The sequence below is a fragment of the Anolis carolinensis genome, chromosome 2, assembly GCF_035594765.1.
Source record: "Anolis carolinensis isolate JA03-04 chromosome 2, rAnoCar3.1.pri, whole genome shotgun sequence".
NCBI lineage: Eukaryota > Metazoa > Chordata > Lepidosauria > Squamata > Dactyloidae > Anolis > Anolis carolinensis.
The window spans coordinates 313,296,899-313,323,148 of NC_085842.1; the positions used below are offsets into that span (position 1 = coordinate 313,296,899).

General features: G+C 39.7%; 1 protein-coding gene across 6 annotated transcripts in view; it reads left to right on the forward strand.

The window, feature by feature from the left end:
- skor2 (SKI family transcriptional corepressor 2) overlaps window positions 1-13,906 on the forward strand; it is a 91,728-nt gene extending 77,822 nt beyond the window's left edge. For 4 of the 6 annotated variants that reach the window (XM_062972574.1, XM_062972578.1, XM_062972576.1 and 1 more), the window contains 2 exons: window positions 7,938-8,003; window positions 13,062-13,906. In XM_062972574.1, the coding sequence (XP_062828644.1) occupies window positions 7,938-8,000 (63 nt within the window). In that variant the 3' untranslated portion in view covers window positions 8,001-8,003; window positions 13,062-13,906. The remainder of the gene's footprint in view (window positions 1-7,937; window positions 8,004-13,061) is intronic. The other 2 variants (XM_062972577.1, XM_062972575.1) reach the window with 1 other exon arrangement.
- Window positions 13,907-26,250: the final 12,344 nt, after the last annotated feature.

A 26,250-nucleotide genomic window follows, 5' to 3' on the forward strand; every position in this document is an offset into this window, starting at 1 on the left:
GTATAAAGAAAGAGATTGTAGCTGTACCTCTCTGAGGGTCCTTCCAGACAGGTCCTATATCCCAGGATCTGATCCCAGGTTTTCTGTTTATCCCAGATTATCTGGCAATGTGGATTCATATAATCCAGTTTAAAGCAGAAACCTGGGATCAAGTCCTGGGATATAGGGCCTGTCTGGAAGGGCCCTAAGAGTGCCTATATACCGTATGCGAAGATAAACCGAGTTTTTCAGCCCTTTTTTTTAGCTGAAAAAACTTCCCTCGGCTTATAATAGGGTCAAGGCCAGGCAACAGAACCTGGAGGCCATTGCTTACAAGATAATAATAATAATAATAATAATAATAATAATAATAATAATAATAATAATAATAATTTTATTTTTATACCCCTCCCTATCTCCCCGAAGGAACTTGGGGCGGCTTACATGGGGCATTGCCCGATAAAACAATCAAATATCAAAACACAGCAATAAAACAATTATCCAATAAAAACATCAATATCAATAAAAACTGTTGTTAAAATCGACATAAAACATAGAATATTAACATAGGAGACTAATTCATAGAACCCAGGCAAAGTGCTGAATGTGCCAAAATGAGCCAAAATGGGAAAGGTAATTTCACAGTTGAAATGGACAAAAGTGCAATATAACACTGGCAACATGTTATATTCCATATATGTTATATATGGAATATGATATATTCTTCTCTTACCCTCCCTTATCAGTGTGTTTTCTTTTTCAAAGCCTCCCTCACTCTTAATCAAGGAAATGTTTTGAAAAGGGAAAGAAGCCCTTGCAAGTCAGGAAGAAGAAAAATATATAGCCATTAATCTTATAAAAGCATTTCCCCCTGAAATATTTGTTAAACTCTTCTATAGGCATTAACCCCCTGCATGCATTTGCAATCCCTATGTACGTATATATCTGTATCTATCTATCTATATACAGTAGAGTCTCACTTATCCAAGCCTCGCTTATCCAAGCCTCTGGATAATCCAAGCCATTTTTGTAGTCAATGTTTTCAATATATCGTGATATTTTGGTGCTAAATTCGTAAATACAGTAATTACAACATAGCATTACTGCGTACTGAACTACTTTTTCTGTCAAATTTGTTGTATAACATGACATTTTGGTGCTTAATTTGTAAATTTTCCTTAATCCCTCCTTATTATCCAAGATATTCGCTTATCCAAGCTTTTGCTGGCCTGTTTAGCTTGGATAAGTGAGACTCTACTGTACCGTATATACTCGAGTATAAGCCGACCCAAATATAAGCCGAGGCACCTAATTTTATCACAAAAAAACTGGGAAAACATTGACTCCAGTATAAGCCGAGATACCAATAAAATTACATTAATTGAGGCATCAGTAGTTTAAATGTTTCTGAATCTTTACATCAAACTGTAATTTAAGATATGACTGTTCAACTCTGATTAAATCATTATTTTCATCTTCTTCAATGTAAATGTGCTTATGTATCCTTTTAATAATAATAGAGTGAAATAATAAATGTAATAATAAATAGTGTAAAATAATAAATGTATTAATAAAAATAGAGTAAAATAAATGTAAAAGTAGCAACAATAATAGAGTAAAATAATAAATGTAACAATACCAATAATAATAAGAGAAAAATAATAAATATACCATATATACTTGAGTATAAGCCAACCTGAATATAAGCCCACCAGGACCTTTACCCAAGTATAAGCCGAGGAGGTTTTTTTCAGTCCTAAAAAAGGGCTGAAAAACTAGGCTTATACTCGAATATATACAGTACATTAATTTTATATATGAATTTCCCCCTCATATGTTTGCAGGTCTTTGCAAATCCTATATACATATAGATCCATGTACCTGTATATCTATATACACATATATATACATTATTTAACCTACTGATGTCTCGATTAATGTAATTTTATTGGTATCTATTTTTATTTTGAAATTTACCAGTAGCTGCTTTATTTCCCATCGTCGGCTTATACTCGGGTCAATAAGTTATCCCAGTTTTTTATGGTAAAATTAGGTGCCTTCGCTTATATTCGGGTCGGCTTATACTTGAGTATATACGGTACTATCCTATGCATTTATTTGGGAGTAAGCTGTATTGAACACATGGAGGACCTTCTAAGTGCATCTTCGTTTTTAAGGATATACAAAAGAAACTAGTAGCACCAGCTAACAGAGAGAACACAGTAGCATAAGCTTTCATAGGTTAAGTCTACTTCCTTGGATGCATGGAGTAAAGGGCCAGGAACAGACTTCTGAAAATAGGTTGCATGTGTGAATAACCATAGAAGTGTAAAAGTTGTGGTTAAGGTAATAAAGTGACAAGTTCCATTTTAAAGATGTTCATTAGGGAATATGGACAGGAGAGAGGATGTTGCATAATGTCAAAATGAGTAGATAACCATAGGAATAGTGGAGGTAGTTGTTGAAATATAGTGTGAAACTGGCCGGGAAACAGATAAGAGATGTGATAAACCAGCCAAGTGGGCTTTCATGAGGCTGGAGTATTAACCAGTTCATAGTGTGCCAAAAGACCATTGTTTCTGTTTAACCCATTGTGGACGGAGTTTGTGGATATGCCCCAATTCTCCTTTGCAGTTTTTGTGTTTAAGGACTGCTGTTCTGAGGTCAAAGATGCAGTGGTTAGGATGATTGGTGTGTTCTGTATCTGGTTTTTGTGTACAGTAGAGTCTCACTTATCCAACATAAACTGGCCAGCAGAACAATGGATAAGCAAAAATGTTGGCTAATAAGGAGAGATTAAGGAAAAGCGTAGTAAACGTCAAATTACGTTATGATTTTACGAACTAAGCACCAAAACATAATATTTTATAACAAACGGACAGAAAAAGCAGTTCAATACACAGTAATGTTATATACAGTAGAGTCTCACTTATCCAACGTTCCGGATTATCCAACGCATTCTTGTAGTCAATGTTTTCAATGCATTGTGATATTTTGGTGCTAAATTTGTAAATACAGTAATTACTACATAGCATCGATGTGTAATGAACTACTTTTTCTGTCAGATTTGTTGTATAACATGATGTTTTAGTGCTTAATTTGTAAAATCATAACCTATTTTGATGTTTAATAGGCTTTTTTTAATCTTTCCTTATTATCCATCATATTCGCTTATCCAACCTTCTGCCGGCCCGTTTATGTTGGATAAGTGAGACTCTACTGTAGTAATAATTGTTGTACAGTATTTACAAATTTAACACCAAAACATCACAATGTATTGAAAACTTTGACATCAAAAACATGGGTTACAAAAAAAATTGACTACAAATAAAGATAGAACAGCATAAAATAAATTTACAGTAACAACACTGTTGGAAGTTTAAACTGTAAAAAGTTCAGTCCTTGCTGCCTAGAAAAACAGCTGTGGATCTGGGTGGGAAGCAGACAGTGTTGGATAATACAGAATAAGTGAAGGTTGGATAAGTGAGACTCTACTGTACTTCTATTCCTAAAGTTTGATTTCTGCCCATTTATCCTCTGGTGCAGAGACTGGTCATTTTGCTCAGCGAAGAGTGTTGATGGGCATTTCTGACAATGGATGGCACATAAAATATTTGAAAATGTTTCAGCAATGAGGAAGATAATTTTCTCTCCATTTGCAAGCATATGCAAGTAGGGAAAATTAGAACAGAAGAGTCTCACTTATCCAAGCTTCACTTATCCAATGTTCTGCATTATCCAAGGCAGTCTGCCTTTTAGTAGTTGATGTTTTTGTAGTAAATGTTGCAATGTTTTGGTGCTAAATTCGTAAATACAGTAATTACTACATTACTGTGTATTGAACTGTTTTTTATGTCAATTTGTTGTAAAACATGGTGTTTTGGTGCTTAATTTGTAAAATCATAATGTATTTTTATGTTTAATAGGCTTTTTTCTTAATCCCTCCATATTATCCAACATTTTCGCTTAACCAATGTTCTGCTGGCCCGTTTATGTTGGATAAGTGAGACTTTATTGTAGTAACCTGCCTGCTAGTGTTTAGCTTCTCCTGTTTGAAAACAGTCCCTCCATTCCCAACTATAGGGCATTAGGATTTGACAAAGGGTTTTCTACTGATTTGGTCTCTCAGATTTGCCAATAGAGCAATCTGCTGTCAGAACTGTTTTACTGGCACAAATTGGGTAAATAAATAAGCATTAGGACAAAGTAGGTTGCATATTTGTGCAAGTTTCAGTCTCCTCCTTGAAAGTGTAGCCATGCCCCAAACCTTGCAGTCTATGAACAAAGACAGAAAGTTGGAGCAGGGCAAGGTGTCCTTCAGAATAATTTTCTAGATCCTTCATCCAAAGAGTTTAGATTCAAAAGAGCTTTTGCTGGCCCTTGGCCAGCTCAGTCAGTTAAGAGTGCACTTTAAGAAGAATGATAGACAACATAATTCTACAGCAATTTGCAGAGACATAAACAGATGCACCTGCAAAGCATCCTAAGTACCAATAGCATATTTTTATTAATAATGGTAATACTCTAAGCATGGTTCCTTACATAGCTAAACTCTTATTGTTCACATGCATAGAGGGAAGTCTCAGCATCTTCAAGAAAAATCAGAGTTTTGCAGAAACTCCAAAAAAATATTGGGAGTGGGATCTTTTGGAAGAAGGAAACACAAAACACTGAGGAATGAACCAGAATATTGGCTGTTATCAGGGAATGGAGTGGAGGTAGCGTTTAGAAAATACACTTGGGGACTGTATCTCTCAGAATCGCTGAGGTGGCAGGGCCAAAGGGCATGATATTATTTCCATCTCTAATCATTCCCTGTGACAACACATTCTTGCAATTCCCTTTTGTTTGCTGTCATACTAAATTACTATGTGCACCAATGCTTGCTTGTGTATCTTCAAGCTGCTTCCAATTCATGGCGATCCTAAGAACCTATCCAGGTTTTATGGAACAGAGAGTGTGAGGCCCCTTGCACACTGCCCCTATATCCCAGGGGCATCCCAGATAATCCCAGATTATCTTCTTATCCCAGATTATCTTGCAATAGTGACTCAAATAATCCAGTTTACAGTAAATAATCTGGGATTGAATCCTAGGATATAGGCCACATTAGAAGGGGTCAGAGACTCCCCAAAATCACCCAGTGGGTTTTAATGGCTGAGCAAGGAATTGAACTCCAGAGTCATAGACCCTTCTAAACTGCCATATAAAATCCAGATTATCTGTTTTGAACCAAATTATATGGCAGTGTTGATTCAGATAATCCAGATTATATGGCAGTGTAGATTCAGATAATCCAGTTCAAAGCAGATAATGTGGGTTATCTAATTTGATAATCTGGATTATATGGCAGTGAAGACTCAGGTAATCCAGATTATATGGCAGTGTAGACTCAGATAATCCAGTTCAAAGCAGATAATGTGGGTTATCTGATTTGATAATCTGGATTATATGGCAGTGAAGACTCAGGTAATCCAGATTATATGGCAGTGTAGATTCAGATAATCTAGTTCAAAGCAGATAATGTGGGTTATCTGATTTGATAATCTGGATTATATGGCAGTGTAGATGAGCCCATAGTGCAATGCTCAAACCACTAGTCACAATGGCTCCCAGTGCCTGGTACTTAGCACTTTGAATTAGTCATGTCTATGGAAGCTCAGTCTTCCTACACAAACCTTTCAGCATCCCTGTGAGGTCTTAGAGAATCTAAGGCTTCAGAAAGGTCTAATAAATAGGGTTGTTGTGTGTTTTCGGGGCAGTATGGTCATGTTCCAGAAGTATTCTCTCCTGACGTTTCGCCCACATCTATGGGGATGCCTGCCATAGATATAGGTGAAATGTCTGGAGAGAATACTTCTGGAACATGACCATACTGCCCAGAAAACACACCACAACCCTGTGATCCTGGCCATGAAAGCCTTCAACAATGGTCTAGTAAATAACTATTTACTTTTGGCCTATCTTTCTTTAGTTCTCATACAGTGAAAGTATCCCCAGTTGATGACAACAAAGCATAGTAGAGCACAGGAGACTTATTTCCTGCTCAGTTGACCACCATAAGTCCTGAGGGAAGCATCTCCAGATGGACATTGGGTAGGAGAAATGTCTCTCAACAGAGGTCACACAATCCCATTGCTTTGTGGTGTTCTGGGGGTGCAAGTGGATGGGCAAAGACGAGCTTTCCTTAACACCTTGGTCTCCCAGTGCCCTCTTCTGCCTCTGAGTCATTACTACACCTTCCAGGACCTGAGCAAGGAGACTGTGTAAAGCTGGAGACTGAAATAATGCTGGATCGATAGCTTTCATTTTCGGCTTTTTGTCCGCAGCTTTTTACGACTTCCTGAATGAATGACTTTCCTGGCTTCCCCAGTAATTGGGAAATTGGCAAGACAGTCTTTCTCCTCCTTTGCACACCCCTTGCCACAGGAAATTATCTTCCCGAACAAAGTGGGCCTGCAGACAACAGATGTGGGAACTACTTGTTGAAGGAAATGTAGTGAGATTTTTGCTGATATCCTATATCGCATTTACATAGAGTAAACCTACATGCACGGAGTTACTTGGTGATGACACTATAGCATCTTTCTGCTGAAAATCAACACTGTGCAACCTACTATGACCCTGCTGTAGAGCTTGCTTGTTGTGCAATTGAGAACAGTGGCTGTTCCTGCAAAAGGAGTGAATTTAGTGGCAAATTGGAGGGACTGGTGAATGTGCAACTGCATGGCTGGAATCCTGTTGGTTAGTCCCAGTTAGAGTTGACTTCTTAAATAAATTGTTAAATGGTGAGTCAAGACATAGACAAATCCAGTGATTTGTGTGCAAAGGAATCTTGTAATACTTTAGAGACTAACGGGGAGAATGAAGTTATAGACTAAGGATGTTATCATACAAAGGGTCAGTTTAGCATTGAGCAACTTTGATATCAAACCTTTTTTCCTTACTACAGTTGCCAGTCCCTGGTCTACAAACTTTGTAACCCCAACTTTCTACACTACTCCCAATGCAGTTCATATATGTGTGTGTGTGTGAATGTGTGCAATTTCAGCATAAAAAGATATGTATAAAATAAAGCAAAGTGATAACCCTGGGATTGGTGAGAGGAAAGATTAAAAATCAGGTGAATCACACCTCCATGTCATATTATATACGGCGTCACAGAAGTGGAGGGGACCCATTGCACTATGCTATGTAGTGGGATTGTAGATGGATAAGGAGCCATTGGTGTTGTTTCCACATCAATAGCTAGAGATGGGAGAACCACATAGTGGGGGAATACACATGGTCCATCTGCAGTATTGGCACGCACTATCGTAGATATTCCTGTGGGATTTATTTCCAAGTAAATATAAACAATAACAACAGCCAGCATTGAGTTGTGGTTTGAGTGTTGGGCTATGACTCAAGGGTTTGGTTCTCTACCTGGCCATCTATACCCATTGGATGATCTTTGGCAAACCACAGTCTCTCAACCTCTGAGGAAGGCAATAGCAAACCTCTCCTGAATAAATCTTGCCAGGAAAACACTGTGATAGGATCACCTTGGGGTTGCAATTGGACAGAAACAACAAAGGTCTCATGGCTAGACCAATGCACCATATAGCTTCCATATAAATGGGGCAATCAATCTCCTCCAAGTTTCAGTCTCTCTCAACTAACTAAGGGAGCTATCCAAGGTGTTGGTCTATTTAGGAGGGTACTAAATAACTCATTTACAATTCTGACTAAAATTCAAATTCAGTATTTTTCTGAAACAAAACTACCAGTTGACACAGCTGTGAGAAAGTGACTCTCTCTCACACTCATTCTTGTATCTATATCATGGGAACAATAAGACTTTCCTACCTTACAGGGCTTCCATAGGAGTTACTAAGTAAATTTTCCTCCTTTTCTTTATTAATGATTCTATTGTTGATATCAGACTTTCACCTGATGGCTTTCTGTGTCTTTTGCAGATTCCCTATGCAGCAAGCTTGATCAGGAAAGAAAAACTCGGAGCACATCTCAGCAAAAGCTAAAAGGTGAGCAAGCGTGAGAGCATTAGAATCTCAGCTGTCACTGTTGTTGGATGTTGCAGTGAGTGTTAAATTCAATATACAACTTGGGATGGTATATTGGTGAACATTTGCTGAGTTTTGAACAAAGACACTAGGAATTATGCATACAGTAGAGTCTCACTTATCCAAGCTTCACTTATCCAAGCTTCTGGATTATCCAAGCCATTTTTGTAGTCAAAGTTTTCAATATATCGTGATATTTTGGTGCTAAATTCGTAAATACAGTAATTACAACATAGCATTACTGCGTATTGAACTACTTTTTCTGTCAAATTTGTTGTATAACATGATGTTTTGGTGCTTAATTTGTAAAATCATAACCTAATTTGATGTTTAATAGGCTTTTCCTTAATCCCTCCTTATTATCCAAGATATTCGCTTATCCAAGCTTCTGCTGGCCCATTTAGCTTGGATAAGTGAGACTCTACTGTACATCTAAATAATGTAATGTAAAGTTATCACCTAAAAGCACAGTCAAAAGTTTACTACATACTTTCCTGTTTAAGGCAAGATTTAATATGCTACTTCTGTCTGTCTTATATGCCGGAAAGAGGAATTTGAATAAGCAAATTGGTCTGCACTTCCAGCTACCTAGTATGGCATGGCCCTCTGGTTTATTGAATTTGGGGCATTGTCATCCAAAAAGCGACTTTTCCAAGCCTTGAGGAGGGTGAATGGAGGAATTAGCGGCAGTACAAAGTGAGAATGCTGTACAACCCCTATATCCATGGGAGATAAGTCCCTTGATTTCTTTGTGTGTCTACACATTTGTGTGTCCACAGATAATCATGAATCCTATTGAAATGAATGTCATTCCCAAAAATGTCATCGAGTCTCACTGGTGGACCTTGAAAATGCCCAATTCACAATTTAAATTGGCTGAAGGTCCTTAAAACATGGTCAAAACTAAATACAGGTTGGCAGCTTGTTGGTAACTCCCAATTAAAATACATCCAACTGATCAATTGTTGAATAGGGAGTCAACATGTAAGTTGATCTAATGTAGTCAGGAGTAATAATAGAATTTAATTCATACACTTCTACCTTTTTGTTTGGGGTTTGGGGCTTTTTTTATTGGGCCCTGGGATGGTCTTTAGGGCAGTCATTTGGCTCCCAGAAACTCCCCAGCTCTTCAGCATCCACAAGCTGCCTGATATCCCACACTGTGAGAAAAGCAAGACAGAAATTAGTTAAATACATTTATTTATTTATTTATTTATTTATTTATTTATTTATTTATTTATTTATTTATTTATTTATTTACAGCATTTATATTCCGTCCTTCTCACCCCAAAGGGGACTCAGGGCGGATCACATTACACATATAGTCAGAGTGATTCATTGCAGTGATTCATTGGAGCTGCTCTCCAGCCTGCACCACAGCCCGAGCTATTTATTATTTACATAATAAATAGGCCAAATATGAAGGTTGAAAAAAGAACCTGGTGCTTAGGTATTCATACAGACTGAACAGCACTGGGGACATATTTCTCATGCTGTGTTTCTTCCCTCGACACATGCCTTCTCGACCGGCAGTGGAGATAGTTTCCGTAAAGCAAACTGTGCTGCTATTCTGAGATTAGTGTTCACTTAAATGATTAACCAAAGCAACCAAGCAGGGAAAGACATGGATTTTTTAGCAGTAGTTTTTAGAAACAGTTTCCGATTCCTTGTAAGCCCTGGCCAAAAAGACAAAGCTGCTTTGGAGTCCGATGTGGCCGTATTCTCCTGTGAACCACAAATCAGTAAAGCTGAGAGTCTTGGCTTTATAGAGACTGCTGCAAGGTTCAGCTTACCCTAAGCAGAGCATGAAATGTTATTTCTTTTTCTCTCTGACTGACATGTATGGGTTATTCTGAATCCGTGGAGAGTCATTTAGAAACTTTTAGGACTAATCAGACATTGCTAGTGGGAGTCCTGCCCACACCCCACCAAGCTTGTCTGATCAATTCTGCTCTTTTTCCTCATCAGCAACATGCTGGCGATTGTCTAGTGTTGGGACATTGAGGTCAGGCTCACTGTGCAAAACAGTTCTGGACACCACTCTAATAAAGGTAGTTTGTTGTTTCTTATTCAGAAGTGGCAGTCCTCAACTCTTCACTGGACTTCTGTCTATCCTAGGCATGGGCAAACTTTGGCCCTTCAAGTGTTTTAGACTTCAACTCCTACAATTCCTGACAGCCAATAAGCTGTTAGGAATTGTGGGAGTTGAAGTCCAAAACACCTGGAAGGCCCATACTTGGTCTATCCTGAGCCAGAACAGTTTCCTGCTATGACAGAGGAATCTGGACAATTTCTGTCTACCTAGAATGAAAAACAGTCCATCTCCTTCTTGAGATACTTCTCATGAATACCACCCAATGAGCTCAAGTCATATCTCTGAAAAGCCTAAATCTAGGAATCTCTCTCCAGAATCTTCAGTCTTGAGACTTTCCTCCTGGAGACAGTAAGATTCACCCTATTGCATTTCTTTCCATATTTTGTTACATGTGTGGGTCCTTGGTATACCTGTAGACTTCACAGCCACCATTGTCTAAGCATCTATCTTTTCCATATCACAAAGGTTGACTGTGATAGGGATGCACTTGCTTCCCCTTATCTCATGCACCAATATTATATTGGAGTTGAGGCATTTCATCAACCTCAACTGCTCATTGACCACTTTCCATGGTGGGTCTGTAGGTGACTGGAGAGACCTATTCAGGATCTGCATGGTTTTTCACAGTGAGGACATCGATTTCCAGATGGAAGGCAGTCCCGGTCAGGGTTGGCTTAACCCTTCTTCCTCTTGACGCATTTCTCCTTTTCGCCCTCCATTTGAGCTTCTTTGAATTCCACAGCACTGTTGGTCACAGTTCACCTCCAATTAGCATGCTTGAGGACCAGGGCTTCTCAGTTCTTGATATTTATTCCCCATTTTTTTTAGGTTACCTTAAAGCCCATCTTTAAATCTCTTTTGCTGTCCACCAACATTCTGCTTTCTGTTCTTCAGCCAAGAGGAAAGCAACTGCTTTAGGAGACTGTGATTGACAATTGGACAATGTGGCCAGCCCAGTGAAATTGACAGCCAAGGATCATCGTGCTAATGCTGATGGTCCTTGTGGTCTCTTCTCACTCTACAATTTTATGATCCCATGCCTGTGGCTAACATCTAGCAAAAAACGCCACAACCTTTCAGGAACCACTTAGCCAGAGCATTCCCATAGTCTATTGCTTTTCCCTACAATGTGTCTGTCTGTGACATTTGCAAAACAGCAACATCAGCAAAATTACAGGCAGCTGTCACTACAATTGTGTAGATCTGAGAGCTAGACAGGATGGTTCCTTTGGTATTGCTTTTTTTGTCTTTTTTTAAAGTGATATCTGCTGCTCTTTTGATGAATCAACTTGTTAAATTCATCAAAATGAATTTTGTGGCTGTGGCACAGGCTGGTAAACAGCTGCTGCAATAAATCACTCTGACCATGACGTCATGAGTTCGAGGCCAGCCCGTGGCGGGGTGAGCACCCGTCAATTAAAAATAAAATATAGCCCCTGCTCGTTGCTGACCTAGCAACCCGAAAGATAGTTGCATCTATCAAGTAGGAGATAAGGTACCACTTATAAAAAGTGGGGAGGCAAGTTTAACTAATTTACAACGTTGGAATGAGGAAGTGATGAAGTGCCATCAGAGTGGATGATGAAGCAGCTGCTCCCCCCTGTGGCCAGAATTGAACATCCCCTCAGGAGAAGGTTAAATTGCCTCTGCGTGTGTCTGTCTGTTGTCTCTGACTCGGTTCGATGTGTTTATGGGCATTGAATGTTTGCCCTATATGTACATAATGTGATCCGCCCTGAGTCCCCTTCGGGGTGAGAAGGGCGGAATATAAATACTGTAAATAAATAAATAAATAAATGCCCATTTGTGCGAGTTATAGAGACACAAGAAGAAAAGCAGGTGGCTTACCTGCAACTGTGGTTCTGCGAGTGGTCATCTGTGAACTCACACAAAGCACTCTCCTCCCCTTGACAGATGCCCCTTTTTGATTTCTTTCTCTATGCTGCAGTGTACAGGGATTGGAGAGAAAGAGTGGGATTAGTCCACGTGCACTGGGGAGAGGCTGGAGCCCCTACCACTCTTGGTTTTAGACATTTTAAAATGACCTGATACACTGCAGTTGCAGAATAACCCATATCATTTACTCAGTTGTTTTATCCAACAAAAAGTAGTGTAGTTACTACTGACTAAAAAGCTACCATTACTGTTACTCTAGTGTCATTTGAAAAATACAAGGAAATGATTTCTGGTTCCCCCAAATGGCCAGTTCAGATATTGCACCTTCAAGATTCTGATAAAAATGCAAAATACATTACCGCTCCCCCCAAAAAACCCCACAACTTTAAAGTACCAGAAAATTTCCTATTTGAGCCCTCCTTGTTATTTTTGCTTCCTGTTGCAGAGAATGAGTAACATGGAGACCTAATAATGAGTAATAGATGTGATGTTTCTATTCCATTAAAAAGTAGTAAATACAGCTGTGACCTTGACAGAGGAAAACTAACTCCACTGAAGCTCAATTGCTGCAAAAAGTAACTAATTGCCAAGTAACTCTGCAGAAAAGTCCTCATACTGACCATAAGGTAGGGTTGATGCATCTCTCCCAGTTGGTGGATGCTGGAGACATCACACAAGGTGTCTAGTCCATTGCTCTCAGGAGTGAAGAAGAAAACTGTCCTTGGTAGAAATGAAGTACAGTTACATTTGCACTAAGGACTATGACAAGGCTTGGAACCACCGAGCCTTCTAGATATTGCTGAGCTGAAACTTCCCACTAGCCCTGACTGGCATATTAGCCAATGTTGAGGAATTGCTGGGAGATGCAGTCCAATATGAATTTAGTTACATTTGGGTTGGCTGGCTTCAATGCTAGGGTGCATTCTCATATAATTTAATTCAATGCAGTTTCTGTGATAGGATGTACAACCTGTTCCAACCAGTGGGCTCAGAGTTTGGTAATGTTTTCTTTTCTTTTCTTCTTATAGCAGGTGTGCCAGAACTTCTTGTAAGATACCACCCATCACTCTGAATTCAGACTTACCTAAAGACTGAAAATGGAAGGGCTTTGGGTATAAAACAAAAGCAAAAGGAACAAAGAAATAAACCAGGTTCCACTCAACCTAAGGACAAGTGACCTCAAAGCTTCATGGACGACCCATGTAAATTAGAATGTAGCAGCCATTTATTAATTTTTAAATAAACAGAAAAGGAAGGGGGAAATGGAACACATTCAAGAATGCTTGTCTTGGATCTTTTCGGTGGTACCAAAGTTCGGTTTGGTGTTTTTAGAAGGACTACTCCTGAACTTGATAGAAACTGTGAAAAGGCTTTTGACTTGGTCGTGTGGATAAACCCATGCAAAGAACTCCCTGGCGCCTCCCAGTCCTATGCCATGAAAAGCGTTTTAGAGTTATGCTATTTTGCTTTTTGAAAAGTGATTCTTTTCTGGAGAGGAATGTGATTCAGAAAAAAAAAACCAACAACAATCATGGGCAAGCATTATTACATCAAGAAGTACCAATGGAAGAGCATTAGCCATATCCAGGGCTTTCTGAAAGCGAACTGGAAACTTCAAGGATCCCATACATTCATTCCAGCCCAACCCAGAACCCAGTCCCTCATCCCTTCCCAGACTCTGTCCATTCTCTCCTGGTATTTTGCCTGCTGTATGAATGAAGATTGTACTCTTCTGGAAATATTTTACAATTTATTATTGAGTGTAATTAAAAAAATATAACCACTGAGATTAAAAAAGGTATTTAACTCTGTTGTAGTTTCTTTAACATTCATGTGGATAAAAAGAAGTCTATAATAAAAACACAAAACTATATGATGCAATAGTTAGTGCTTTCGTACAATTCAATCATTGTGTGCATTTGCCAAACCTGTCTCCTTATGCTGTCACTTGCCACATTTAGGGGGAAACTGTGTTGGCTATTCGTTTATTTGGAACTAGAGTATGTATCTGTATTATGAATGGTATGTGTACCAAATGTGGTCGCGATCCATCAAGTCATATAGAAGTCTTTGTGGAACAAACATACATACATTCATACTTTAACTTATATAGATATCAATATAGACATAGACATAGATTGGTTGAATGTAGTCCTAGAGCTTCATATGGCCCCAAGGCTAGTTTTGTAACCCTCAAATACTTCACACTCAGCAAACTGCTTTTTCTCTGGATCAAAAAAAGAAGTTAATTGCAACTCCTAGAAGTCTCCTGGAGGAGCTATAGGGTCTTCTCCTTGAATACTGCCACCATTATTACCTCAATTTACCTCTAAACTCAATGATAGATTTCAAATTGCTTCCACTATTTTTGTTAATGTTTATTTTTGGTAATTCCTGTATACCATGGAGAACTTGAGGATCAAAAAATCGCCCTTAGTCCTGCTCCAGTTGATTATAAAGGTAAATGTTTCCTCTTGACATTAAATCCAGTCAAGTCAGACTCTGGAAGTTGGTGCTCATCTCCATTTCTAAGCTGAAGAGCCGGCATTGTCCGTAGACACCTCCAAGGTCATGTGGCCAGCATGACTGCATGGAGTGCCATTACCTTCCTGCCAGAGCAGTACCTATTGATCTACTCACATTTACAAGTTTTCGAACTGCTAGACTGGCAGAAACTGGAGTTGACAGTGGGAGCTCACTCCACTCCCTGGATTCGAACTGCTGACTTTTCGGTTAGCAAGTTCTGCAGCTTAGCAGTTTAACCCACTGCGCCACTGCCACCACAGTTGATTATCCCAACATATATAGAAATGAGGATCTGTTGCTATCTCAGTCCAGATTGTTGGTGGTTCTAACTGAGAAATGGAAAACATTTTTACCACAAATTTATGTTTTTCTGACAACACTATATTGCAAACTATGCCTAATGGTGTAGTGGTTTGAGCACTGGTCTATAGCTCTGGAGACCAGAATGTGAATCACATCTTAGGCATAGAAACCTAAGCCTTTGGCCAGGTTACACCCTCTCGATCTCAGAGGAAGGCAATGGCAAACCTTTTCTGAACGAATCATGCCAAGAAAACCCTTAAAGTGAAAGAGCACATTCCTCTCCAGTACCTTACTGTATTTAACATGGTTTAGTTCACTCCACATTAATCAAAATCTGGGCATTTTGATTATCATATTTGTTTAATCATTCTGGAAAGGTTCTTCCGAATTTCATCTTCTACAGCAGAGCATGCATAAAAGGTCAAGACAAGTTGCCAAAAGCATCCAAAAAAAGTATACAGTTTTTTGAAGTAGTTTTGCTGTAGCTTGTAGTGTCTAGTTGTGTAGTCATGGCACAAATCCAACAATTCCATAGCATTGAGCCATGGCAGTTAAAGTACCACCAAACTGCTTTAATTCTGCAGTGTGAGTGCACCTCTTTAAGACCACAGCTGGACACTCAGTGGCTGTTTAACTATGGCCTTTCAAAGTTACCATGTTTCCAGATATCTGTTATTTTCAAGCTACATGGGATCCTGGAAGAGTTATGGCAGACCTTTGCACCTTTGGTAAGGTATATTGAAACTCTTTAGGTGAAACCCAGTGTGTCATTTCATATCTATCCAGGGCAATGAAGTCATTGGGTCCAATTTTATGTCTTCATCCATGAAATTACTGGAATAAAACACTTTATGAGTATGGCATTTTATCTTATCTTTACACTGAACATAAAACCAAGGCAGAGTAAACTACAAAATCTGGGAATCTGGGAGTTCCCTTCGAGCAGAGGGAAGAAAGGCCAAGGCATTGCCCACTTTCTCCCTTTTGGTGACAAGGTACATAGAGTCGTGGTTTGTTTATTTATTAACCTCCACACTCAGCTTCTGCTTATCTTTTCAGAATGATAGTACTGACACGTTTCAATCCATCTACATAAAAATACCAATAACAGTGGGAAGTACCAAATGTTGGGAAAAGAAAGAAAAAAAGCTGCCAGAGACATGAAATGACTTTGCTGTGAATGCCCATGCAAGTAATGCATAGATGCAGAATTAATCCTGTAGGGGGAATTTTGTTGTTTCTAATGAAAAGCATGGTAAAATAAATTTGAGTGACAAATTCAAAGACAGGAAGAACAGAAAAGATCAAGGGGCTTTCCTTATACAGTTCAGGAGCAAAAGAAAGTGACAGTCCTAGAACTTCATAATATGATAAATCAACATAACACCATGGACATGCTGTATCCAGAAGAGCGAATGGAAGGATACTCTACAGTTACAAGGTGAGTCTGTCCTTCCTCCTGTTCTATAACAAAATGTGTTTTGTTTACTAACAAAACAGAATTTCCATATGTACACATACGTTCCATATGTGTAGTTTGCTGAGGCACCAGCATTCTGACTTAGGGTGCATCTACATGTAGAATTAATGCAGTTTCAAACCACTTTAATTGCCATGATACAACTGTGAGAATTGTAGTTTTACAAGGTCTTCACTGTCAGAGTGCTGGTGTCTCACCAAACAGCAAATTGCAGGATTCCAAAACTTTGAGCCTTGGCAGTTGAAAATTGCATCAAAGTGCATTAATTCTACAGCGTAGATGCAGCCCAAGTATGCATTTGTTATTGTTGTGTTTACAAGAGGTTTCTGAGTTAAACTTATCACAGGATTTTCTTGGCAAGATTTATTCAGAGGGGGTTGCCAGTGCCTTCCCTTGAGGCTGAGAGAGTGTGATTTGCCCAAGGGGATCCCATGCATTTTCATGGCCAAGGACTTCATTAGACAGAGCTGGAGAAAACAGGGGAAAGTGGGGGGATGTTTTTTTAAAGAGCTACAGTAGAGTCTCACTTATCCAACACTCGCTTATCCAACGTTCTGGATTATCCAACGCATTTTTGTAGTCAATGTTTTCAAAACATCGTGATATTTTGGTGTTAAATTCATAAATAGAGTAATTACTACATAGCAGTACTGCATATTGAACTACTTTTTCAGTCAAATTTGTTGTATAACATGATGTTTTGGTGCTTAATTTGTAAAATCATAACCTAATTTGATGTTTAATAGGCTTTTCCTTAGTCCCTCCTTATTATCCAACATATTCACTTATCCAACATTCTGCCGGCCCGTTTATGTTGGATAAGTGAGACTCTACTGTATTTCTATGGCCTGCTTTCCTTCCCAAATACCTTTCTTAAGATACTACTTCAATGTGCTGCTTTCCTTCCCAATCCCTGTACTCTCAAGGAGACACAAGGCATCATTCTTTTAATAATAATAATAATAATAATAATAATAATAATAATAATAATAATAATAATAATAACAACAACAATAACAACTTTATTTTTATACCCCGCCCCATCTCCATGAAGGGACTCGGGGCGGCTTACATGGGGCCTAGCCCGATAAGACAATCAATATCAATAGCACGACTATAAAACAATTATACCAGTAAAACATCAATAGCAATAAAACAAGCGTTAAAATCAGCAAAAAGCATACAAAAAACATACAATATTAAAACAGGAGACTAATTCATAAAATCCAGAACAGAATGTGCCGGTAGAAATGGACAATAAAGTGCAAAATAGCATTGGCAACATCTCAGAAAAGGGGGCTATTATAAAATGGGCAGATGGATCAGTCCAACATCTAATTAGGTGTCAAAGGCCTTCTGGAAGAGCCAGGTTTTTAAACTCCTATGAAAGGAGAGGAGGGTAGGAGCCTTTTCACATGAGCTCAACATTACTTTCCCTAACAGGACATGTGTAGGCACAACTTCAATATATTGTTCAAATTTATAAGGTTTAAAAGCCTGCAGTAGCACAATTTTGAACGCCTGGAGTAATATGAAGGAGAAATATCAGAAACAACGAAGTGGTGATATCTGGAGCTTGCACTATTTTTAATATTTTAACTAATTGTTAAAAATACCAACCCCGAGTTAGGATTTTGGAGGAGAAATTAATCAAGGCTTGTTAGGAGACCTAGGAATTCCCATGACTCCATGTTGCTGAAGCGATTCAACATGGGCAAATTTGACAGATCCTATCCCATGTTTCCCCCCCCTCTTTCTCCCATTTCCATGCACATCGGGAGCTCATAAGACACTTTCTGACTCCAGTTCCCTGTTTCCTACACTTCAGAGACAGTTCAAAGATGAAGCAACACAGGCAAGAGTCCCCTTGCGTCGTATGATGGGATCTGTGTGGCTTCATATATGAACTGTTTTAGAATCATGTAGAAATGGGGGGAGACTCGCATGTGATCAGGTCCCAGGTGAGATTTCATGGCCAAGAGGGATTTGAACCCTGGTCTCCAGGGTTATATCCCAAAGTCACTATGCAACACTAGCTGTATGGGATTAATCCTGAACTACTTTAAGGAACCAAATCTGTAGCTGGTTCATCCAGTTTTGTTTAATTGGCAGAAGTTTATTCATTGGAGCGTTATATTATATTTCAGAGGGTTATTTTGGTTTGCATTCATTACTGTCACAGCGGATGAAAAATACTATATTAAAATGGTTGGTCTTTCTAACACAGATCTGCATATATATAAATGCAAATGATTTTAACATAGTTTTGAATGCTGAAGAAATCATTTCAGGGCTCTGAAGGAAGGTGAGTAATAATTCACATTAGTAAGGTAGGCTAGGATGGATGGATGGAGAAAGCTGTTCATCCCTAGAAGGTTTTTACACTGCCTAGAAATTAAAAGCAACAATTCAAAGGCATCACATGACAACCGTTAAAAAAAACCCCATCACATTAGCACTGACATTACAGCAAACATAAGATCTAGTGGCAAGAAACCTCAAATACAACCAACATCAAAAAAGTTAATTAAAAATCTAAGAGAAGTTCTACAGTAGTTTGGTTGTTGAATTATTACTATTATTTGATCTTGGAATCTCTATGTTTTCATATAAAAACATAATGATGTGTATAAATACATAATGATATGTATCTTAGAAATGGGGCTGAACTATAGACAAAGCATGAGGAAGAACGGATCTGATTTTATGTTTGAAATGTATATTTTTAATTCATAATGTATTTTAATAGTTCTAACTGTTTTATGTGCTGTTTTATATTGGTTTGTATGGGCATCTAATTGTTGCCACTGTTGTAAGCTGCCCTGAGTCCCTTTGGGTGAGAAGGACGGGATATAAATGTGAGAAATAAATAAATAAATAAATAAATAAATAAATAATAATAAACTCTAAACACAAAGTTTGTGTATGTTTTATACAGGCAACTTTATACAGATAGCACAGAAATAATTTTATACAATCTGTGTATAACGAACTATCAGAAAACAAAGATGTCATCACTACCTCAGTCTCCCATGTAGACAATTTTGGATTTTGGAGCATTTCAGATCTTGGAATACCAGATAAAGGAGGCTCAGCTTGGCTCTCCAAAACTGGGTTTCTCCTGTTTTCAGATATATTGGAGCTGTGACCCAAATCGAAACATGAAATTTTAATATAGATAAATAGATAGATAGATTGTGCTTTCAGGGTAAACTTTGATCTGTTTCGTGTCCCGGCTTTTGGTGAGGGCCCTGATTCATTTTTTGAGAGCCTCCCAAAATCCGGAGGGCAGATATCTGTTTTCGGTTTGGAGTGCCAAAAGTTCAGTTTTCTATCGGCCCATTATGGAGTGGAGGGTGCTTTAAGAAGGCTTCTTCTTACCTGCTTACCTACTGTTTCTTTCTACTCCAGAGGAGGCACTAGGCTGCAGGCACTGGCAGGTGTGCCGGCTTTCTGGGCCTGTGTGCCACACATGCACTCTCCATGGTTAGAGGAGGTGCTCAGCTGTAGGCACTGGCAGGCATGCCACATGCACCTTCTAAGGCAAGGAGGCTGCTCGGCTAACGAAAAGCAGGCGAGGAGCTGGGATCAGTTTCCACTTGCTTTCGTGATGAGCAGATTTTCATACCAGTTAAGTTCTCCCAAAGTACCAAACGAAACGAAGGAAACTGAAGAAATTAATTACATGCACAATTCATATATATAGATATAGATATAGATACAGTATTCTCACTTATCCAACATAAATGGGCTGGCAGAACATTGGATAAGCGAATATGTTGGATAATAAGGAGAGATTAAGGAAAAGCCTATTAAACATCAAATTAGGTTATGATTTTACAAATTAAGCACCAGAACATCATGTTATACAACAAATTTGACAGAAAAAGTAGTTCATTACACAGTAATGCTATGTAGTAATTACTGTATTTACAAATTTAGCACCAAAATATCACAATGCATTGAAAACATTGACTACAAAAATGCATTGGATAATCCAGAACGTTGGATAAGTGAGACTCTACTGTATATATACAGTAGAGTCTCACTTATCCAACATAAACGGGCCAGCAGAACGTTGGATAAGCGAATATGTTGGATAATAAGGAGGGATTAAGGAAAAGCCTATTAAACATCAAATTAGGTTATGATTTTACAAATTAAGCATCAAAACATCATGTTACACAACAAATTTGACAGAAAAAGTAGTTCAATGCGCAGTAATGCTATGTAGTAATTACTGTATTTACGAATTTAGCACCAAAATATCACGATGTATTGAAAACATTGACTACAAAAATGCGTTGGATAATCCAGAATGTTGGATAAGCAAGACTCTACTGTGTATATATATATAATACTTTTATACTATACTTTTAATAATTTTTTGAATGAAAGTAAGTTCATGTACACTGAATAGGTCACTGTCTTAGCCACCCACATGGACAATTTTGGAGTATTTTGGAATTCTTAAGAAGGAACATCCAAGTTGTAACCATTTGCACACTACATGCTTTTTAATGCCACCAGAGCTTTGAAAAATTACCCATTGAAATTATAATTTACAGATCTATAAAACAGCTTAAGACAATGGCAAAACCATGTGTTCTGGGATTTGTAGTTTTGTGAGATATTTATCCTTCTCTATCAGAGAGCTCTGGTGCCAAAAGGAATCGCATGGATTCATAGTATGGAGACATGAAGGTTAAAGTGGTGCCAAACTGCATTAATTCTACAGTCACAGATCATACTGGCTGAGAGTTTGGGAGAGTTGTAGTACAAAACCTCCCAGTATTTTACTAAGCTCTGTCCATTTTACTAGGGTACGAGAGACAACGTACCAATACACCATTGTGCAGTTTTCGCCCCTCTCTTCTTCCCTCGTATGTATAAGTTACTGCTAATGGGTTCACACTCTTCCAATGAATCCATTTTAACTTAAGGTTGTCACTGGAAAGAGAATAGAATTTAAAGTGCCCCATCCATAACGGGCGGCACCAACTCTCCAGTCCGCAGCCGGCGGACATGCCGTAGACAGTTGATTAACATATTTATTAAAGGTGTTTGCTATCAGGACCGGCGTCCTGTAATTCCACACCTCATTTATAATCTGGAATAAGGGGCAACCGGGGTCAGTGCGTAAATGCCACGAGGAAGCCACTATATTAATGTGCAAGTGACAAACGGAAAATGCCTTGGGATGAATTTATGAGGAAGGAAGGCCTTTAAATCCCATGGCTTTAATGGAAGCTCAGAACTCAACCAGGCTCTGAAATTATTTGCTATAATGTTTAACGGGAGTTTTGCGGTCACGTATATTATTTCTTTCTCCTGATAAGTAAACACATTCATTTTATATCGTGGGCTTTTCCTTCAGAAAAAAAAGAGAGAGAAAGATAATGGTATTGTAAAGCAAGCTGGTGCCTTTGCTCACATGATTGGATGCCCCTTGGCCAGAACCTGGACTGAATGGGAATAAGAGCATTACAATAAAATAAAATAAAATAAAATAAAATAAAATAAAATAAAATAAAATAAAATAAAATAAAATAAAATAAAATAAAATAAAATAAAATAAAATAAAATAAAATAAAATAAAATAATCTTCGCTAGATCTTGAGAAAGTTATTTTTTGGACAGCAGCCCCAGGTACCTACCAGCCAGCATGGTCATGAGCCATAATAGCTGGGGAATTCTGGGAGGCAAAAAAAGGAACTTTCCAATTGCTAAGCCTGATAGATTGGGTCCCACGCTGGGAAAGGATTCCTTTCTCCAAAAGTCTCATTGCCAATTGCTATACTAGTTCTGCAACAGTTTTTTTTTAAAAAATACTGCAACAGTATTTTAAAAATGCTGTTACAGTTTACAGTGTTCTGTCTTTTATACCCTTCACAAATTAAAATGTGTCCAAGTACATTCAGAATGTGGTCAAGATAATAAAAGTTTTCAATGAGGAAGAGGACATAAACTAAGTAATATTGCAGCTCTTTGCTTTTGCCTGAGCCTACTGGGAAAGCAATGCTCTGTCCACACATCTCCTCCCTCCCTCTGCAGATGGTGCATCTACACTGAAAAATTAATGCAGTTTGACACTGCTTTGACTACCATGGCTCAATGCTATGGCATCATGGGAGCTTTATAATGCTGGTGAATCACTGAACTACAAATTCCAGGATTCCATAGCATTGAACCATGGCAGTCAAAGTGGAGCCAAAGTGCATTAATTCTACAGTGTAGATTCACCCTAAGTTCATGGAGTGCAAACTACTAACTCTGTTTGCAGCAAGTGAAGTACGTTGAGGACGAAAGGAGAATGTGGGAAGAAGAGAATGAAGCTGGGACAATTTAAAAGCAGCTGAATACAATGGGATGAACAGAATTAATCAGGATTGTCCCTAGCAATTCACAGCAATTGGAGGGTACAGTCACTTTATCATTTTCAGGTCTCTGGTCATTGATCGTGTTAATGTCCTTCTTATTGTTGAAATGGATTATGTTCCATTTTTGTTTCCTAGCCTGCAAACTCCTTCAGAGAATGAAGTTCAGAGATCAGCTTCCTCCCAAAATTCAGGTACTTTGCTCTGCAAAAATGTGTGTGTTTTTGTTTAATAAGTGTTTATTGATGTTTGATCAGATCTATTTACAAAAAGTATTTGGGAGACATCATTGTTATTAAAACCTCTCTATTTATATGGGTCTAGTTTTGAAATTGTACTGATTTCCTACAAGATTTATCTCCCCTGAAACTTGAAAATTTCCCCACCAAATGGCAAGGACTTTATCTATTGAGTTAATTTATATCAATCTAGAACCCAATGCAACCTGTAATGCAAAGTTAAAACAAGATACAATTTAAACATATAGGGTACAAATGTTTTTAAAGAACGAAATCCTAACATAGCATCCTTTATCCAAAAAGCTTGGAACCAGAAGTGTTTTGAATTTTTTTAATTTTGGAACATTAGTATACATAATGGAGAGATGGACCCATGTCTATATGTGACATTCATTACTGTTGTTATATATACACCTCAAACACCTCATTTCTGTTTCTATATATACAACTCATACACAAAGCCCAAAGGTAATACATAATAATTTTAAATTATTTTGCACATGAAAAAGGAGTGTGTACACTGAACCATCAGAAAGAAATTGTGTCACGGAGCCACCCATGGGGATAATGCTGGGTTGTTGAATATTTTGGATTTCGGGTTCCTCATTAGGGATGCTCAACATCTATTGATATTAACATTCAGCAGTGCGCTTCCCATGTTTTGATCAATAATTTAAGGTGAGGGTTTTGTTTTGTTTTTTAAGAGAGGGAAAATTATCTTTGCTTTCTTCTATTTTCCATAGTTTTATTTTGTTGTTTGTATGGTGCCTACTGCAAAGACCAGAGGCCATTTCTCACTTTACAGCTATAGTCCTATGATTCCATGTGATTTCTCATGGCTGTATCTCATGGAATGCTAGAGTTTGTAGTTTGCTTTTTTTCTGGCAAACCCTCTTGATATTTCAAGTATCAATAATTATAATAACCTAGGACCATGAGGTATTAAAGTAATATTCTCCTCCAGTTGGAAGTGCTAAATATCAAATCAGAGATCTCATTATTTCCTTCTTCTATACCTTCATATGATGGAGTTCATGGGAAGAGATGACTCAACCCATAGACCTCAGAAATATGATGACAGTGTTATCAATACTTCCTCAGGCCTCTTTCTCTCTGTTTAGGTCCTTCTTGCAAAACTTATGAGATTATCATGCTCTCTCTCTGTGGAAGTATCTTTCTGATTACCATTATGGTTGTTGCCCTTCAAAGAACTCGAAAGCGAATACAGCATTTTCAGAGGTAAGGTCTTTCTGGAGAATCTGGGACTGGAGCTCAGAATTCATGCTTCCATTTAAAACAACCTGTTTCCAAGGGATTATGCAAACAGGGAGGTGTCTGCCTTCAAATTACATTTGATATATATAAGAAACAGGGCCGGCCGGAGATATTTTTTGATGTAAAGCGGGGGTGCTGAAAAGCGCCCCCGCCACCGGCGCCCTGGCCCCGCCCAGCGTGCCCTGGCCCCGCCTCCCACGCTGCGTGGGAGGCGGGGCCAGGGCGAATAGTGAGGGGGCGGGGCCAGAGTTGGCCCCGCCCCCCGTGCCCTGGCCCCGCCTCCCACGCAGCGTGGGAGGCGGGGCCAGGGCACGCTGGGCGGGGGGGGGCGGGGCCAGAGTTGGCCCCGCCTCCCACGCTACCCCCGCTCGCCCGTCTGGCCTTTTGTAGCAGGCCAGACTCAGCGGAGGTTTCTCCAGGCCGCGATTGCGGCCTGGAGGAACCTCCGCTGAGTCTGGCCTGCTACAAAAGGCCAGACGGGCGAGCGGGGGTAACGTGGGAGGCGGGGCCAGCTCTGACGCCGCTCCCCCCCCCCCCGCCCAGCGTGCCTTGGCCCTGCCTCCCACGCAACGTGGGAGGCGGGGCCAGGGCACGCTGGGCGGGGGGGGCGGCGTCAGAGCTGGCCCCGCCTCCCACGTTACCCCCGCTCGCCCGTCTGGCCTTGTGTAGCAGGCCAGACTCAGCGGAGGTTCCTCCAGGCCGCAATCGCGGCCTGGAGAAACCTCCGCTGAGTCTGGCCTGCTACAAAAGGCCAGACGGGCGAGCGGGAGTAGCGTGGGAGGCGGGGCCAGCTCTGACGCCGCTCCCCCCCCCCCGCCCAGCGTGCCTTGGCCCCGCCTCCCACGCTGCGTGGGAGGCAGGGCCAAGGCACGCTGGGCGGGGGGGGGGGAGCGGCGTCAGAGCTGGCCCCGCCTCCCACGCTACTCCCGCTCGCCCGTCTGGCCTTTTCTAGCAGGCCAGACGGGCCAGGGCGCACTGGGCGGGAGGCGGGGCACCGTCAGGGCGGTGCCCCGCCTCCCGCCCAGCCTGACGGCGCCCCCCCGGGCCTGCGCCCGAGGCGGCGGCGTCAGCTGCCGCATGAGTGGGGCCGGCCCTGATAAGAAACCATTTATACACTACATGTAAGAAATTGATACAGTACATAGTAAGAAAAATACAAGTTACACAGAAATCATTAAATTGATACAATTTATTAAATGATTAGACAAGATAAGGTTTGAGGGTTACAGCTGCTGCTAGATCCATTCCCGATCCTCTAAAGCTTTGAAACTCTGCAACTCTGCACCTTCAGATTTTTTTTAATAAAAAGGAAAAATCATATATTTATTTGTAGTCTCTTACTAAACTATAAATCTTTCAGTGCAGGTGGGGGTTACCATGGCCTGATAACTGTCCTGTTTTGTCTTTCAAGAACAGCCTTAAAACACTGTGGTAAGTAAATGAAAACTACTTTACTTCAGCAAAACATAAAATACAGAACACTTAGTGGAATAATGCAAAATGAAGCAAGGAAGTCTTAGGGCAAGCACAGTTCTTAGTCTCTGACAAATTCCCAAACCAAATAGCAGTCTTACTTCAGACAAAGAAACAGCAATAAATCCTTAGGAACAGTTTCCCAGATGCAGACTTGAAGCAAGCACAAGGGGAGCAAAGAGTCAGTTTGTTACCAGCAAGAGCTGGCTGCACCTGCTTCTGTTTTATAGCCCTGAGTCCCCTCACAGCTGCTAGGGCAGTTCCTAATTACTCAGCTGCATTTCTGACAGCTATTCTAGCTGAACAACGTCTGTGCTCTGTTTCTTTTTGCCTCTCCTGAAAAGTGGGCATTTGCAAAATCTCCTCCTCAGATTCCAACTGCCCCACATGAACACTTTCCTGCTCCCCTTCCTCTTCTGAAGAACAGGAATCCCTAACAATAACACTCTTACTTAGTCCAAGTAGGCTTGAACTATGGCACTTATGGTATTTGGAAACTGATATAACTGGATAAAGCAGTCAAATTATTAGTTTAACATGAGTT